Source organism: Theobroma cacao, chromosome 9 (genome assembly GCF_000208745.1).
Source record: "Theobroma cacao cultivar B97-61/B2 chromosome 9, Criollo_cocoa_genome_V2, whole genome shotgun sequence".
In the NCBI taxonomy this organism is placed as follows: domain Eukaryota; kingdom Viridiplantae; phylum Streptophyta; class Magnoliopsida; order Malvales; family Malvaceae; genus Theobroma; species Theobroma cacao.
The window spans coordinates 7,338,271-7,357,445 of NC_030858.1; the positions used below are offsets into that span (position 1 = coordinate 7,338,271).

Here is a 19,175-nt window from a genome sequence, read left to right on the forward strand (position 1 = left end):
AGTTGGGAAGTTAGCAAATTTGCCTTCTACCCAATTTCCTAATCAATCTTAATTCCACTAATGTTGCTTCTTTTTTTTCAAATTTGAGAAGAAAATTTAAACTCTACTCTTTAAATAAAAAGATTATACACCAATTAATAAATCAGATACTTCGATATTTTTCCTTCTTTTTAATTCTTGTCGTTTCTTTGTTTTTCTTTTTGGGTTTTAAGAGTAGGCAAGCTCATTGACACATACAAACCCAAATTATATTGTTAATCCCATTTAGAAGCTCCTTAATTGCATAAAAATCCAAATTCAATCAGTTAGTGCAAAAATAAACTTTTTTGTGAACACCATAAATTTAACAATGTTAGTTTTCTACTCATAAAATCCTTTATGAGCTTAAATAAGGAAACATGCGGTCTTTTAAAAGAATTTTATGAAATTTAACCTAAGCTTCTTATGTGCTCTAACTACTTGATTGTTGCATCGTTCGATAATCCAAAAATATCACTCAATTATTGATTTATCCCATGTGTTACTCTTCAATGCATGTGATATATAATAATAAAACCCTAATTAAGAGCTATCATGTATATGATATTTCTCTTCTAGCTAGCTAGCTAGCTAGTATTAATCCATATTCAGTTCACACTTGACACAGCTTCACCTTATACCATCAAATCCTATGTTGGGCAGTTCATTGAAGACAAAGATAGGCTGTTGGGCTGAGGCGAGTACATGGTACGGCTTTTGTTGTTTGCTCGATGTTTGTTCTAAACCAATCACTTCCGACCTTCCATTTATTAAATTGGACTGTTTTAATCCGCGTTACATATATTTAATTAAGCCTATATATTAAAAAGTAATGCGTTAATTTTTGGAATACTACAATACTTCCAATTAATTAAAAAAATAGAGCGATTAACTGATTATTAACATCGAGCCCATCCTTAAGGTGAATTGCATAATTGATCTTAAACTTTTGATAGATTTCATTTTTTGGTCTTGAGTTACGTCTCAATTAATGAAAATTATTACAATCATTCCATTAAAAAAAATCGTTAACGTAAGTCAAATTGAGACTTCAATAAAAAAAAAGTTAAAAACTAAACTAACAATGCGATGTGCATTGATATATCTCTACCCTTAGATAATTAATTCATTAATTAGAATAATTAATGAAAAAGTAAATATTGAAAAAAAAAAAAGGGTATGAGATTGGATGCTATAAGAATCTGACCCCACCATAGCATGCGCCGTGGAAGTCCTAGTTACTTGGTTGACGTACGTACCATTGTTAACAGAAATCTATGAGACAAAGGTTCAGAACTAAGACATGGCGGATTCATTTCCCCATAAAATAATTTGACGTCCGGGAAAGCTTTGGGAAAAAAGTAATTGTTTCTGTATCCAATTTTTGTTTATTGCTATAAAAAGAAAGTGAAATAACAATTGAAATAAATTAATTAATGAAGCTATTATAAATGTGATTTACTTGTAAAATCATATTACATGGTCTGCTTTATAAGCAGGGTGTTAGCATGACATCTGCCAAAAAAAAAAATAGTACTACTAGTATTATTGAAATAGAGGAAAAGCTAGGAATCAGTTTTATCATTAAACTCAATTGTTTTCCCATATGGGACATCTTGAATAAAGAAGATATTGATCTTTTATTGTGCTGCAAATGACATCTACTATATTAAATAATTGTATTATGGAATAGAAATATGTGGTTATTAATTATATCTACTTAAAGGCTGTTTTGGAATTAGGGGCCACAAAGGCATTTTAGATTGTGGAATCTATGGGCCTTTTTGTGCAAGTCACAGCCAGGATTCACAGCTATACTCTGCTATATTGCCAACTTGCCTCGTTCTGGATAAGACTTTGAAGGAGGGATCGTTTGCTTAATGACTTTCTTTAGCAATATACAGGGGCCACATGGAAGGAGACCGATCGAGATGAACAGATCCTCCTGCCTGTATAATCACGTGTTGATGCAAGGTTTCAGCAAAGAATCTTGATGCCCCAATATATATGCCGTTGGTTTAAATTAGGAGACCTTAATATATCTATATTTCTTGTATATTCATCCATAATATATGATTAAGTATGACTAAATGCATTTTTCGTAGGATGAGAAAAAAAATTAAAAATTGATTCCAATCATAATAATATGCAGTTCAGTTCAGATTTTTATTACATTATATTTGAATTTTTTTTTTCAAAATCGAGTCGAACCAAGTTGTGTTCTGTTCTAATTGTTTGAGCTTTATCAACAACAAAAAAATTTAATGTCTCGAAGAAGTCAATTGATGGCTAAAACTTGAAATTTTGTATTAGAAATTTCAAATTCCAATATTGAAACGAAAGAGATGATATTTATGAGTGAAAAAAGATGGATTTGATTAATTGGTGTATATTTTATGAAATAATTTTCCATTTAATGTATTTTTTTACCAAAATCAGAAGAAATAATGCATTAATTACACTTTTTTTTTAATAATATATCATCTTAATAAGTGTTCATATATATATATATATATATATATATATATTTTAACTTTTTTTAAAAAAAAGTTTATGCACTTAAAACCACATATTAACTCAAAGATAACGAAGAAGCTCTAAAACTTTAAAATTTTTATGATTCGAACTCCATCTATGCGGGATTGATCTAATTTTATATTAAAATTTTCATTTATATGTGGCATATGCTATAGAGAAATGCTGTTTGATCCTACCATACGAATTTGTCCAAATTCTCACATGATAATTTTGTTAGGCAAAAATTACTTCCCTTGTCATTTGTATTTATCTCAATTTGGGTCCCCAAATTTTCAGATTTTATAGCACAAAAGCATATATGCTTTCTCTCTGCGTTTTAACCCCAATTTTCATTTTTCTGAAATGTCCACATTGGTTCCTCATAAATCATGCAAGTTAATTGGTCACTCTACCTTTAGGCTCCAACAATAGCATATGATGAATATAGATATTTACAAGTTATCATGATCTGAAATTTTCTTAAAACAAACACACACACACACACTCCATTAAGCTATATTACAATGTCATTGCCAAAGGAATGTCACTTTCTTGCTAGAATAGCATGCATGTAGAGAAATTGAACTTTTAACTTAAAGCAGAGTGGAAGGTTTTTTGTCCATAATAATAAGAGGAAACTTCCCATTCATTTGATCTTTATTTATCGAAACCAAATTAAGGTGAACACATTACTTGCATATATCCCCCCCTTTTGAGGAACTATCCTTTTTCTGCTTACAAGCCAGCTCAACCAGAACCACTAATGAAATTTTGTCTCGTGATAATATTATGCAATTCAGACCGAAACTTCACTGCTGACTCACTCCTTTTCCCAATTTCTGGTCACAGTATTGGATTCTGCAAATACTCTTTAATTTGTTGAGAGAGAGAGACAGAGAGAGAGAGAGAGCTGTAGGAAATTGCATGAGAAAAGAGTACAGCGAGGCAACCATGTGAAATGGTGGTTGGTGGTGAAAGAGAAGAGCATGGTGGTGGGGGAAGAGGCATGGTCTCATCAAAAGAAAAAAATGTTTGTGTTTGAGAGAGAGTCCGTGAATGCATGGTTATAGATATCTTTGAGAGGCTGGCCTCTTTTGTATTCTTCTCCATCCGTGATTCTGCTTTCCTCACTCTGATGTGATCGGTCGGCCTTTTCTCTCTCCCTGTCTCTCTGTCTCTCCTGCCATTCTCTCTCTCTCGCTCATGAATAGTACTTTTCTCCTTGACCACATTTTTAGGTTTTGTGCTGACAACTTGATACTTATGCTATTGCTGCCACTGCAGCTAGCATTAGAATGTGTTAATCGTTAGGAATGCCTAGATGAAGGTTTGGGGTTTGTCATAGAGGACGTACATAATGTATGATAGTATCAAACTCTATATACCAACATTGCTAATTAATAAACAAATGAATTTAACTTAGCAATTAGCAGGAATTTGTTCGAAATGCTGATCATCGGTGATACATCACATGTTCATGCCTTCCTCTGTAAGAAACTTTAAGATGTTGGTTCAAGTTATAAGGATCATGAGATGATTTAATGGGATAAGAAATGTTAATTTCCTATTGTATAACTCACTCATTAGTGCTTTTCCTTTTCTTTCCAATGGGCAATAATTGATGTGGTACGTCAATGATTTCACATTCATTTATGTACATATGATTGCCTGATCTTATCATGGAATTTAATATATTAGCTGATCCAGGAACATGACTCAATGTCTCATGCTCAACAGTACTTGTTTTTATGTAAACAAAATCTTTTAGTTCACTCTTATTGGTGTCGATCTAGAGGGAAAAGCATTTAATATATATATATAATGAGCAAACAAGTTGAAAAAATTATCCTACCAGTAATTACTCTAAAGTGCATATTTTTAACTGTATTCAAAGTTAATGCCTTCTGTCTCTGTGCGAATCCAGCCACAGGTAACTGATACAAGTTGATGTCTATGTTTCATTGTTCTGAAGCAGAGAATGTGATGAGCTTTTAACTTCAATCTTGTTGCGTAAACGAAACTTAGCATCTCGAGAAAGAGATGAAACTAATTACTAAAAGGAACAAAATCTATGAGAAACACCCCAATATCCATGCAGCACCTAGTTTCCAATATTCCACTGTAACCCTGGTAAATCTTCAAAATGCAATATGACATGCAGGCTTATTACCTGGATTTTGTCGTGTGTAATGTCTGCACTGTACGTTATTAGAATTTGTTGGAAGTAAAAATCCAACGGCTGAGATTTGCACTGCGAAATGAACGGCCCTGAATGCAAACTTTTTTCTTCTTGGATTTATCTGGGTTATTATCAGGTGGCTCTGGTTTGTGATGAGGATCTGCATATATTATATTTGCAGAGCTCGATACAGTATTCTTTCATTTATCATTTTTTGGTACATTTTCGTGTCTTTTGTTTATTTGAGATATATAGAGTCATAAGAACAAAAACTTAAAATTATTTTGTCATAGAATCAGCAAATGCACATGGATGGCACGTGGATGTGTAAGAATTATAAGCTCAATTTTTTTTATTTAAAAGAGATATCTGATATACAAGAGCTATTGTTCTTTTTTATGCAATTTTTTTTATAAATTCAATCCTTAATTTTTTTAATTTTTATGATTTTAAATTATATAATAAAAAATTATTTTGATATATTCCGTAAATCTTAGCTTTCATTTTAACATTCAACATCTAAAATTTTAAGTTAAGAGTTCGTTTGAAACGCAAATATTCCTTGAATGATAAGTTGGCTTAAAATGATAAGCATTAAAATGTTGTGATAGTTTATTGACCATTGATTTTAATGTTGAACACGTGGCGAAATCTAAGACTGCAGTAGCCTTTCCAGAATCCACTAATACCACAAACTTTGTTACGTTAAGATTTTGGATAATCCTAGGCATATTAATATCCAAACACTTAGCAAATTTTAACTAAAAATATTATTAATTTACTACAACCACATTTTCTATTACATCAATAAAACATTCTAAAAAAATGCCTTTGGGGCCAAGATATCAGTTTTAGGAGCTGAACTTCCCGGCCCAAAATTTAATGAAAACTGGAAAAAGTTAATAATCGAGGGCCCAATAGTTGAAGGATGGGCCAACGTGTCGAATGTGGTAAATGCCACTGAACATTTTAATTTCTTCTTCTTTAATTTTATAAAGCGATTTATCGTTTTTTATGAAAAATTAGAACTTTTTTAAAAAAGATTTTCTTCTTATTCTTTTTATTTTAAATAATGTGTGAAATTAAATTTAATTATTCAACTTTGAAAAAAAATGTATTATTTTGTCCCTTTCCAATTGTACATACAAATTTTTTATTTTTACGTCAACTCATTTCAACTAAGTTAAACCTCAATCTTAGTTAGATGGTAGATGTATTAGTTACATCAATACGGTTTCTTTAATTTTACTTTCTCAGAAGGACTTAACATAAGCTAAATCATATTTCAAGAGATTTAAGTAAGTTCATTTTGGATCTACCCTCAATCATCTTAGATCCCCTTGGGTTGAATTACTCTTGCATCTTAGAGCTGGTTGGATATATAATGCAAATTAGTATACATATCCAGTGAAAATTTATTTATTTATTTATTTATTTTAAAACAAGTTCAGCAATTGTTCTTTAATGCAAGTATATCCTAACTCCTTGATAGAAAATTTTATACCTTAACATTTTTTATATCTAAATTAAGTGGCAATGCAATAAGGATGCCGAAATCTTCTCCGCACGAAACGTAGGTTGTAGCAAATCTAAAATTGTCCAAGTGTCTAGCTTTAATGGCGGTCTACATAGACTTCACCTAAAATAACACAAACAGTGGTAAGGAATTTGGTTTTACTGTTAACCTAGTGCTAGATAGAGGAGGACTAACTAGGTTTCTCATCTCTCAGTAAAAGTCGAAAACCACAAGAGGAGGATGAAAAAGAGAAACCACCCATTCCTACGGATACACCACCAAAATTGTTCCCTAGGATTTCACATTAAGAGTTGCCAATAACCAAGGATTAGAGATCGCTTACAGAGACAGAGCTAATCAATTTTTATCAGAGGTTAAAAAGCAAAAGAAAAATAAAGATTAAAATTTTTTAAAAAAACCATTAAAAGAAAATATATATAATATATATAAGATTTTAAAAATTTTGAGAAGCTATCCACAAGGTTCTACCCTGACTACTTGGCTGCTATAATCTCATCTCTCAATTCTCAATAGGATATCTCCCTTAGGGTGATGTATCATTTTTCTATTTTTTTAATAATTAGGGAGGGAGAATTTAAACTTTACTTTTTAAACAGAAAAATAATGCACCAACTAATAAGCCAAATGTTCGAGTGCAGGTGATGTATCATTTATTTATCATCCATTTATCATCATGTAACTTATATTATACCCAATGTATATCCCATTGCACATAATTAGGTAAGATTACTTAAAGTAATTTCAAAATATAACAATTCTCACATAAGATAACCAGATGATATCAAGTTTAAGAATTATTTACATGATTAACATATGAAAATGTTTTTATAAACACTTAAATGATATACTAAATGAAATTCTTATGGTAAGTCATTTTTAATTAACTTGTTTTTGTAACAAACATTCATATAATAGTTTTAAATATCATAATATCTCAATTTATGAAATTGATTGTTTATTTCATAAGTAAAAAACATAACATATGTTAGTCTTGATTTATATCAATGGTCAGACTTAATAAAATATCAACTAGAAAATGTTTAAGATGATTTGATGTAGCGGAGATTTTATAACTATATCACATTATAATTTTTATGCAAAATATATTTACTCTAATAACGTTATATTATAAATAATAAACATACGAAAATATGTAAATTCATAAATAAAAAGAAAAAACCTTTCATTATTACAATATACTAAATCAAGATCAATGTATTTTACAATGTTAGTTTACAAAATACATTGATTGGCATGCATGACAAACATGGATTCTATCAAAAGCATGAAAACTTGGGTCCTCCTATTTATTTATGGATTTTGTGTTAATAAGTGTTTTAAAAGCATATTTTAAGATTAATTAAAATATGATTTATAATAATATTTTTATATTTAATTTAAATGTGGTATGTAATTGTTAATTTCTTGAGTTTCAATGCAAGGAAGAAAATAATATTTAATATAATAATCTTAAAAAGTATTTTTGAATACTCGTTCTTAAAATTATTTATTATCATATCCAATTTCTTGATGATGTCAAATTAACAAGCCAAAAGGGAAAAGTTAGAAAACGGAGGTTATGAAACCCAGCTGTCATGCATACAAAAGATAGCCACTGTGGCTCCTGTTGCCTGTTTCTTTGATTGTTTTTGCTGTTGCTGCTTGGGCCCACTTATCTATTATTGGACGGTGAGATTTTCTTCCTCATAATTCACCTTCTTGATTTTTTTTCCTCTGTCCATCTGATTCTGCATCATTGCATGACAATAATATTATCTTACCAAAATAAAAATCAATTAAAAAGAAATAAAAAAAGTTATCCAATAATTTTTGGTTCATAAAAGTAACTGTTTTTAAAAGAAAACGGAGTGATTACTTGGAGTCCATTAATGATTAGAAGCAGTGTTACAGTTGGTGTTGTACCAACGCCAGACTGTTCCCTTTTCTTTTCTTCATTGACCTTTACTCCCTCGCATTCACGTCTGACGTCCCCACCACCAAACTCATTTGATTGGTCCACGTGTCTTTTTCCCGCCAAACTCGGACGAAAACTATTAACAAATTCAAAATTCAGCGTCCTCCTTTCTCCACTCTGTCTTCGAAATCCGAACTCCACCTGGACTGCTTCTCTTCCACTTTCACCTCCTCCTTGGTTCCTTTTTTGTTATGTTTTTCCCTTAAATTTCCCCAATCTCTGCCAAAATAAGCCAGCCTCCCAGCTCCAATCCCAGATCCCCCATCTTCAATTGTGATAAAAGGAAAAAGAACGATCGGCGTTCGGCGTAAACAGGGGAAACAGACTGTCGCAGAGAAATGGGGATATTTTATGGGATGGTGGCGAGGGGGCAGGTGGTGTTGGCGGAGTTTAGTGCGACGCAGACGAATGCGAGCACGATCGCGAGGCAGATATTGGAGAAGATGAAAGAAGGAAAGAACGATAGCAATTCTTCGTTTTCGCATGATCGGTATATTTTTCATGTCAAGAGAACCGATTGCCTCACCGTTCTTTGCATGGCCGATGATGCCTCCGGAAGTAAGTACTTCCTAAATATACATAGAAATTTCACTGCTTAATCTCTTATTGGCATTCAAATTACGATTCATCTTCAATTCCTAATAGGTTTAGAGGAGATTATCTATAATGTTAGTAAATATTGTCTCAACTAAATGTATGATAAATTTTAAAAGGTGAATGTAACAAATTAATCTCGTTGATGATTTTATGTAGGGAGAATCCCTTTTGCTTTCCTTGAAGATATCCATCAAAAATTTGTTAAGACCTATGGTCGTGCCATTCATTCAGCCTCAGCTTATGCAATGAATGATGAATTCTCGAGGGTCCTGAGTCAGCAGATGGACCATTTCTCAAATGATCAGAATGCCGACAGATTAAACCGTTTGAAAGGGGAAATGAGCCAGGTACAATTTCCAATTGTAAATTGTGTTCATTCATGATTGTTTCTTTCAAATTTTGTTGATCCTTGAAGTTTCAGTGTCAAGATTCCTTAATCTTCATAATTATGTACATATAGGTACGGAGCGTAATGATTGACAACATTGAGAAAGTTTTGGAGAGAGGCGACCGCTTGGCGTTGCTCGTTGAAAAGACGAGTGCAATGCAGGGGAATACACTTCGTTTCAAGAGGCAAGCTCGTCGTTACAAAAATGCTTTGTGGTGGAGAGATTGTAAATTCACGTAAGTAAGCCGAATACATTCCAGTATTAACAGTACGTATAGGGGCGGATTAATTCCGTTTCCGTTCCACTAAATTCAAGTAGGAATTGCTGTTGTCTTGCAGTGCGACATTGATACTACTGGTTCTGTTGGTCATCCTTTATGTTCTGCTCACATTTTTTTGTGATGGACTCTTTTTGTCGTCGTGCTTGAAGTAACACGGCAGCGGCTTCCATGGTTTGTCACATTTTATGGTATATTGGAAATGCTGTTCATGGAAAATCTGGCCATAACATTTTCACATGTTTAGCAGAGCGTCAGCCATGTTTCTGTAAATGCCTGTAATGATTTTGGTTGTACAAGTTTAGAAATGTTGGCATAAGATAATACATACTCAAGCCCTACTGCCAAAGTTTGCCAATTTTGAAGTCTAAACATTGGGTTGACGAAACCATCATGCATACTCCGAGCTTCAACCAACATAGAAAGAGGGGGAAAGAGTGTGATTTACGCTTACCAGGTCTCTATAACGAGTGTGATTAGTATCTTTTAAGGTTTGAATGTCACCGCTAGGCAAAAGCACAGCATCCTCCCCAGATCACTAAAATCTTGAGTTAACCTCTAAGAATTGACTATTCTAAACATTTCTGCTAAACCATTGCCAATCTTGAGCTGAACTCCTTTTTCACCCCTTGCTAGCACACTCCCTCGAAGCATGATGGGGGCATAACAGGATCAAAAACTAGGGTTAATTGGCAACAGATGGAATCAGAAATGAAGTTTGTGATCACAATAGTTTCCCTGATCGCCATGCTGCAAGCATTGCCTGTCGGTTGTCACTATGAGTTAATTTTCAATTGGGCGGGTGCTTGAATGAGAAAGTTTCATAAAATATTTAATTATTTTTTCTTTAGCAAGATAATCTGCCCCTCTTGGATCCAAATAATACCGGACTGTAATTGCTTGATAATCGCAATCACTCTCTTGGGTTCCTATTTAAAACACCCTTTTTGTCCTTCTGATTAAACAAGTTTTATGCAAATTAAAAAACAAAAAAGTTTTGATATGGAAAGGATATATGATTTGTTTCTTTCTGTCCAAGCTATTAATCAATAAGTTGCCAAAGAAAATGCATTATTGACAAAAGAAAAATGAGGGCTTTTCATAAATGGGTCTGAAGTATAAGGCGTTTTTAAGAATATTTTTTCTTATAATTTTATCTATTTTTAGCCATAAGAAAAAAAATTGGATAAAATTGTCTTTAATGAAACGGACTCATTTGCTAGGCTCCGCGCCTCAACCCGAAACCTATTAACGGGTCAAGTATGTTTAGGTTTGTACCTCAAACTGACTCATATTTTTTAAACTTTCCTCACCAGACTATTCATCTTTGGAGTATTCCTTATCAGAAAGAAAAATGTTTAAGCATTTTGAGCATTTTGGAGTAGTTTTTGATACACAAAAAAAATCTGTGAGCATTTTGAGTATTTTTAAACATTTTAGAGTGATTTTTGATATATGAAGAAAAACTTTCGAATATTTTGAGCATTCATATTTGTTAATTATGTTGTTAAATGAAATATTGTGTATTGTTTGAAGTTGTTGATCTTGTTAAATGGAATTTAGTAGTTTTGGTGATTTTTGAAAATTATGTGACTAGTTTTTAAGTATTGTGTGACTGACTTTGGGCATTACGTGACTGATTTTTAATAAGGCATTGCGTGACTAATTTCTGATAAGGCATTGCATGACTAGTTAATAGGCATTGTGACTAGTTTTTTATAAGGTATTGCGTGAATAGTTTTTTATAAGGTATTATGTGACTAGTTTCTAATAAGGCATTGTGTGACTAACTTTGGGTATTGCGTGACTAACTTTGGGTATTGCGTGACTAACTTTGGACATTGCGTGACTAGTTTTTGATAAGACATTGTGTGACTAGTTTCTGATAAGGCATTGCATGACTAGTTGATAAACATTGCATGACTTGTTAGTTAGGCATTGCGTGATTAGTTCGTAAGGCATTGTGTGACTAGTTCGTAAGGAATTGTGTGACTTAGGCATTGCTTAAAAATCAGTCATGCAATGTATAAAAACTAGTCACGTAATACCTAAAATCAATCTCGTAATGACTAAAAACTAGTCATACGGTGATTAAGTGACGCAATACCTAAAAACCAGTAAACTTAATTTTAGAGTTCTATGAATAAACCAACAAACTTAGAAAACTAAACCACATATATATTTTTTGCTAAGCCATGAAATTGTGCATTTCATGAAAGATAGGTTATAAAACTCCATAACCCTCCAAAACAAGAGAAAATATATCTCTATCGGGAGGTCTTGCTCACTCCCCTTATACAAAAACAAAATATATCATATTTATAAAATATTTCATGAACAATTTTAACTCAAAATCTCATACAAAAAATAAAAATCCCTAACAAACATGCTTAACAATCATCGCAATCCCAGACACAACAAAACCGTGAATCACCATAAAACCCATCAAACATGCTTTAGCTGTTCTTTCTCCCTGAGCAAAATCGCTGCCTGCAAAGAGCAAAATCGCTGTTCATCGCCCTTAAGAACCCCAAAATCCACCATCCAAAAAAATAAAATAAAATAAGAAATAGCTTGATGTATCCACCATCCAAAAAAATAAAATAAAATAAGAAATAGCTTGATGTCATATCTGCGAATTGGATGGCGAAATAGACATATTTGAGTAGAGAGAGAAATCGAGATTTAATTTTAAATTTTTATCTGGATGGCGTGAGAGAGAAAGCTGAAACCATTTTAATTTGTCTGAAATTGTTTAAAGGGTATTATTGTCAAGTCATACCAAAAATTGACTAAAAACAGTTAAAATTATAGAGACGGTTATTTTTGAAGTCACCTTTCTATGAAGGCCATTTCTCATAATTTCCTCAAGAAAAATTATTTTGTCACCCTTCATATGAAAGCATAAAAGGACTTAAGAATTTTCCTTAGTACGTAGAATTGCAATATTCTAAAACACAAGATTGGCACACATTAAGCTCCGTTACAGTGTGGAGATGAGGTTTATCAGTTTGACTACTAATTGTAGAAGATACTTTATCAATGTGATTATTAGTCGAATTGTTTGTGCAAGAAGAAGCGCCAGCATCATGAGAATCCAAACGCTCACTGCATGTCGAAATTTGATTAGTGCAGAGCCCGGGTGATCGGCCAGATTGGGTGTGACAGCTAAGACAGACATCGTATATGTGACTGCCATTGCAGTGATGGCAACCCACATAACGTTCATTAAAATCCACATGAAGAACCTATGCCTCAATGTTAATCCACTTATGAGCAACAGGATGATGCTAAGAGATGCCATGAAACCAGTTGTGTTAGCAATGAGGAATAAGGTATATCTTCCTGGATAAGTATCCGCCATTATGGAAAACCCTGCCGTGTGATCTGATTTGTTTGATGCCATTGATGAAGAATCACTTGGGGAAGTGGCCATTGATGAAGAATCACTTGGGGATTTGGCCATTGATGAAGAATCACTTGGGGAAGTGTCTTGCCAAACGCCACTAGGAGGATTGACGCCCACTTGGAAAGCCAAGGTAGCTAACAGGGAAGCCACCAGCATTAAGGTACCGCGTTTTCTTTCCAGCCAATCAGCATTGCTGTAAATCTTAAACCTCTTGCGAACTTTACTTTTCTTAGGTTTCGATGCATTTGTTTGATTAGATATAGATGATGAGGATAAGATCTTGATCCTTACGGCTTTAAGTTGACGATCTGACAAAGGCTTATCTTTTACATGCACAGCTCCAATTCGTCGAAGGGACTCAACAATCTCCTTCTCTTTCAGATTTCTTTCATTTTGAGATAAAAGATCAAGTGGAGTGAAGCCATCTGCATTCTCACAGTTCACTTCTATTGTAGTGCTAGAAATCAAGTAGTGTATGGTCTGCGCATATACATATTTGATCCTTCAATTCAGTATATAAATATGAGGAAGAAATTGTTATGTGTGTGCATCAATTCCACAAGATATAGCTTTGGAAATTTAAGGAAGAAAACAGGCCCAAAGCCAATGACCAGAGAGACGCCTCTTACCAAACTCAGCTAGCACAAACAGAAAAAAAAGATCCACCTGGATTTGAGTTAACTGGGTGTTCCATGGGTTGGGTTTAGGGTTTAGGTCATTAACTTGTTTCCTTATTATGGAGTTTGAATTAAGATTTAAGATTAGGTCGTTAACTACGTAAATCAAGATAGCGAATGATATAAATTTTACAAACTCTAGTCTAGCTAGAATCAATAGATTGCTTTGTTTGAAAGGGGGAATGAACTACAAAGGGAGTTGTTATAGAACGTACCTCTGTTTGCTTGTCAGCTATTGCTAGATGCAAGATGGTGTTGCCATCATAGTTCTTACAATTCACAAACTCATGATCGGCAATTTCCATCAATAACTTCATTGCTTCCAACTGATTGTACCTCACGCACGCATGTAAAATGGTCTCCCCTTCGTCCATCAGCGACCGAGCTGCCCAGGGTCTGGCACGAATCATCTCTCTCAACACATTGATATGACCCTTGATGGCTGCAATATGCAGAGGGTTCCTCCCATCAAAGTCACAAACATGGCACATATCAGGGTTGACATGAAGTAATCTTTTTGCAATATCCAGGTACCCTTTTGCTGCTGCTAAGTGAAGCGGTGATGACTTTCGGGAATCAACTTCTTTGGAAAGCTCAGGCTTACGATAAAGAATTTCGTCAACGAATTCTAGGTGTCCAAGCATGGAAGCTACGTGCAAAGGTGTTTCAGGGTAACGACCAGTGATAAATCGGTCAAGAAGCAGTGCATCCTCTTGAAGCAAACTAAGCAAGGAAATCACACTGCCTTCTACAGCGGCTTCATAGAGCGTCCTCTCCATTTTCTTTGCATCAGTATTCTCTTTCTCCATTTTCGGAAATCACAGTGCAAAGATAGATGGCTTATTATTATATTAGATATAATTTGTAAATGGAACTTTCTAGGAAACAACTATCTTCCGTGTTGACCTCAAGGAATGAAAGGAACATATCTCTTGTATCTCCTATTAAAAAAATTTTAAAAAATAAATTAAGGCTGAGAAAATATAATGGACAGGGGTCATGGAAATGAATTTATTTAAATTATTTATTTATTTAACAAAATTATTAATTAAATAGAATTTAATTATACATAATGCAATATATTTAAACAAATCTTACGTGTATGTTGAGTTGAGTAAGTGGTTAGTGTGTCATAATCAAAAATCTCATTAATCAAAATTTTTAAAAAAATGATCGAAGTGACCGAATTTGAAAATAAAATCAAAATAACATATGGGTGATGCACCAAACTTTTTCATTAAATGTTTTGCAAGTTTGACAAATATAATTAATCAAATGAAAACAAAGACCTCTCTCCGATTGGTTCTTACATTGACTTTGTAATTTTGTCGCGTTGAACACGCAAGGTGACAAAGAAATGATCCAGTCTACCCTGACCTAGCTAAACGTGGTTTGCATGTCCAGGAAGACATTTATCTTGGCTAGGGGAATGTCCTGATCTACTTTTGTTCACTATCTAAATCATAAGTAAAAGGATGCCCCATGACTTCTTCATTTACCCGCGTGTCAACTCAGGTAATGTTCACCTTTTCAGTCTCTAAAGCCATTAGTAAGTTTAAGTTTAGAAAAATAGCAGTCAACTCATACTTCCCCATCAATCTGTAAACTTATTAGCAAGTCCAACTTTTCAAAAGAATCAGTCAACACATGTTTTTTCATCAGTCAAATTCATATCTCTTTTCTCCATAGTCAGAAGAACTATGTTTTGTAGGAAGGGAGCTTTGAACGTGTTAAACTTGAAGGAAGGGGTTTGAAATCTCTACCATGGGTTCTGAAACAAAACCCGAATTGTCCACATTAGTAAGTTATGTGAGTCTTGGTATTTTTCTGTTCATTCCTAGCCCCTATTTTTTGACTCATCGACTTAGATCTAGTTGATCGTTTTTATCTTTTCAACTTTCCTCATTGTCGGCTCCTCCTCGGGTCTACGCTATACTTCAGGCTTACTCTTGGGTCAACTTGGGGAATGACAGGAGATAATGAATTTTTAATATTTTGTCCTAAATTTCGATCAGAGAGTTTTGGTTTTTGAGATTTAGTGTTGTGTTTGCTTTTTGGGATTTCATTTTGGCCTTTGGATTTTCTATGCCTTATCGACGTGTGTGGTCTGAAATGCTTGCCGTGTTGCATTCCTGCCATATCTCTATTTTGTTTTTTATTCTATCTTGATTTTTATTATTCACTTCAGTGATTAATAATTTTATCATTTTTCATTTTCGCTTTTGTCATTACTCTGTAGAAATTATTGATTATTAATTGCTTATTTTGATTTCCTTTGTGTTTTTTGTACCTTCCTGCTTTTATTTTTTTTCAATTGAGTTTTTATCAATTCTTAGATTTAAACAAGTTTTGAGTTTTTAGTTATTTTTAAGACCTGTGCTTTAATTTTAAACTGTTCTTCATGTTCTCTTTTGTCATTGTGTGTTTTTCCTTTTATTTATTTTAGTTTGAGTTTTATATTTAAAATTCCTGTTACGATCTGATTATTCAATTTATTTTATTTTTTATTTTATATGTATGTAATCATAATTGATGTTAAACAACATAAGAATCATCTTATAAGTTTTGATTCAATTCTCATACTGACTTAAAATTAATGTTTTTTTTTTCTCTTTTGGGTTTGGGCTTGCAGTGTGTTTGTCAATATCAAATTTTCTGCTGCTACAAGCTGTTCTTGAAAAGTGTAATGTTTTCTGATTACATCAATTTTTAGTTACAGTATTTTATTTTTTGCTTTGTCATTTCAATTTATTAATCTGTTTTCTTCCTTAAGTGTTCGCATTATTGTCTTTCCAAGCTACTATAAATTTCATGCCATATTTTGCTTTTATCTAACACAAGCTATCAGTATTTTTCTTAAAAGATTTGTTGAATTGTTAAGAGAGAGTATGAATCAAATATGATAACTCAGCATAAATAAAATGATATTTCTTCTTTTACTAATTTGACAATTTAAGGGGAATGATTATTCTGCATTTAAATTTGGTTTTTTTCCTTGAAAAAAATAATTGAGATTATTGAGAAAATCATCTTAAATTTATATAAAAAAAATTAGAATTTGAAGCTTAAAACCAATTCAAACTTTGATTTATCTTGAACTATTATCAATAAATCCATGTAGCCAACTTATGGTCACTTAGTGTTTACCTTTGGGTATGATCGCATAGGTTCTTTCAAATTCAAGTATTCTTCTAACAGTTCTACCGCCAGAAGAAATTTGTTGCAGTAGAGTTCAAGTGCTAACTGTTAAAACTATAAACAAGTAAGAAAAACAAGCTCACAAATTAATATATTTAATTTACCAATCTACCAATCTACCATTGATTGAAGAGCCCACTGATACAAGTGTCGAAGGAACAACAACAACATTTATGTAAACTTGGTAGTCAACTCTCATCATAGACATTACCAAATTATCGTCAGATAGAGAAAAGTAATTAAACTGAGTAGGACCAACAGGAACTATAAAGCACATATTAACTTACTAGAAAGTAGCATTGATGAAAACCTGCCTATTCCACTACAACATTATTGATTGTATTTTATGTGAATGTCATTATAACTTATTTTTAGTTTACAATTTCTCCATAAGTGGCAAATTTTTTTCCTTTAACAATTTTCTAATTTTAAAATTTAATAGAATTTTTTTTACCATTTTTCTACATTGCTAATTAATTCTTCTTTCAGGTTAAAAATGTTGGATGAATATCTACACAATTTACGACCATTCCAACAAGGTATATCTGTAAAAGTAAGGATCGTTCGTATCTGGGAATCGATTGATCCTTCTCGACCTCACACTTTGCTCAATCTCGATTTCTTAGCTACTGATGCCCAGGTATACAAACTTTTCTTATACTTTTAAAATAAACCAATATATATTAAATAAGTTGATATTAAATTCATTGTCCATTATTGGCTTATCATTGATTTTCTCTATGATTACACAAATTATGACCAGAGAGGTGCAATGCATTTCACGATCAGGAGTTCTGATGCACCACAATTTCGACCTCTACTTAAAGAAGGGTTTCTCTATTCAATCAAGAAATTTCAAATTAATGACAAAAAGACTTCTTTCAATCTTATTCCATCGAATATTATGGGCATCTATACCAAGAACACTGTTAATCCAAACAATTCAAGATGACCTAGATGCATACCCTGCAAGTTTTTTTTCTTTTGCATCTATTGACCAACTTAATTCACGAATTCGTAATGATATAGTTTTGACAGGTCAAATTGTTTTCAACAAGTTTTACTTTAATTTTTTTTTTGAATTAGTTTTTCAATGATCATGTTTAATTTTCTTCTTTTGCTTATTGTTTCTTGACAGATTTTATTGAGGCTTTCAAATCAATACCACCATTGAGAAAATTCGTTTACAAAACCGGACAAGTGATGTGAAGAAACGCGACCTTTATATAGAAGATTTGAGGTATGAAAAAACTAACGATTCTTTATATTTTTACTTATAGATTATTTGATAAATTGTTCTTTTAAATTGCAGCGGGAATACGTTAAAAGTTGTTTTTTATGGTGATAAAGCTGAAGCCATTGAAGAAAATGAGTTACTTGACAATTTCATTAGCCTGATTGTAATTGTTGCTGCAACAATTGTCAAAAAATACATGAGTTAGTTTTCCATGCATATGAACACCTAAATAATATATGATAATTAACATTTCCCTTACTTTTTTCTTTTAATTTCAGACACAACATACCTTACTTCCTGCTCAGCTACAAAGTTTTATGTGGACCTTAATATTTCCGAAACCATGCTACACAAATAAAGGTTATGTTTATACCTAAGATGATCATCATTAAATTATCTATTCAATATTATGTAATAATACATTAATATGCAGGTATGAACAAGAGCCATTAGTGTGCAAATCATCAACATGCACATGTCCCCTCAACAATTGTCAACAAAAGCATATGAAATCAAAGATTCAACCCTTGCAGACATCAACAATGTTGATCCAACAAAAGTCTAGGTAAAAAGATGATTCTTTACATCATTTTAACCAAGACTAGAATAGAGCATAAATACTAACAATTCATCAACATTCCAGGGAACCAAGTTTAGAGTCAAAGGTACAATTGTTGACATTGATTTCAAATGGCTGGTTTTACAATTCGTGCAACGAATGTGGGATGGCTCTTCGATTTTGTGCAGGTAAATATTGGTGCATAAAGCATGAGGAGAAACACATTTGCCAACGTAAGTAAATCAAAGAACTTTATTCCATCTCTTATATCTTATTATTATTATTAATTGCATATATTCATATATAAATTTATTGCTAGCAAATTGTCATCAATATTTCATATTAGAGAGTATCGGTTTACACATTGTATCATATCCTTATACAGAACCTATCATATAATTCAAATTGCTTAAAATTTTCAATTATGCACATCGACAACAATATCCTTTAAATCTTGCTATTATAATTTCTTACATATAGTCATGTAAAGATTTTTTCCTCACAAAATATACAATATATCATATGTTGTTGAGATTTTTGTTTGTTTTTTATATGATAACTCTATACATAACCTAATTTGTTTACAACTCATTATTCTTATTATCA

General features: G+C 32.5%; 2 protein-coding genes across 2 annotated transcripts; one reads left to right on the forward strand and one right to left on the reverse strand.

The window, feature by feature from the left end:
• On the forward strand, positions 8,347-9,847 carry LOC18588821 (vesicle-associated membrane protein 711). The gene is made up of 4 exons (XM_018128102.1): positions 8,347-8,784; positions 8,980-9,170; positions 9,284-9,447; positions 9,551-9,847. Exons 1-4 carry the CDS (start codon positions 8,565-8,567, stop codon positions 9,642-9,644), a joined length of 669 nt encoding a protein of 222 aa, XP_017983591.1. The 5' UTR covers positions 8,347-8,564; the 3' UTR covers positions 9,645-9,847.
• LOC18507160 (ankyrin repeat-containing protein At5g02620) lies at positions 12,362-14,404 on the reverse strand. Its single transcript, XM_007099539.2, has 2 exons — positions 13,791-14,404; positions 12,362-13,378 (listed from the first exon to the last, which is right to left on the reverse strand). The coding sequence occupies exons 1-2, from the start codon at positions 14,382-14,384 to the stop codon at positions 12,473-12,475; spliced, it is 1,500 nt and encodes a 499-aa protein (XP_007099601.2). The 5' UTR covers positions 14,385-14,404; the 3' UTR covers positions 12,362-12,472.

What these genes read in the sequence shown, in the direction of transcription:
- LOC18588821 (XM_018128102.1), top strand. Translation starts at nt 8,565, where the DNA reads ATGGGGATATTTTATGGGATGGTGGCGAGGGGGCAGGTGGTGTTGGCG. An exon ending in GGCCGATGATGCCTCCGGAA is followed by an intron (nt 8,785 to 8,979) that starts GTAAGTACTTCC and finishes GATTTTATGTAG; the next exon opens with GGAGAATCCCTTTTGCTTTC. An exon ending in TGAAAGGGGAAATGAGCCAG is followed by an intron (nt 9,171 to 9,283) that starts GTACAATTTCCA and finishes ATGTACATATAG; the next exon opens with GTACGGAGCGTAATGATTGA.
- LOC18507160 (XM_007099539.2), bottom strand. Translation starts at nt 14,384, where the DNA reads ATGGAGAAAGAGAATACTGATGCAAAGAAAATGGAGAGGACGCTCTAT. An exon ending in TAGCTGACAAGCAAACAGAG is followed by an intron (nt 13,379 to 13,790) that starts GTACGTTCTATA and finishes GTATATGCGCAG; the next exon opens with ACCATACACTACTTGATTTC.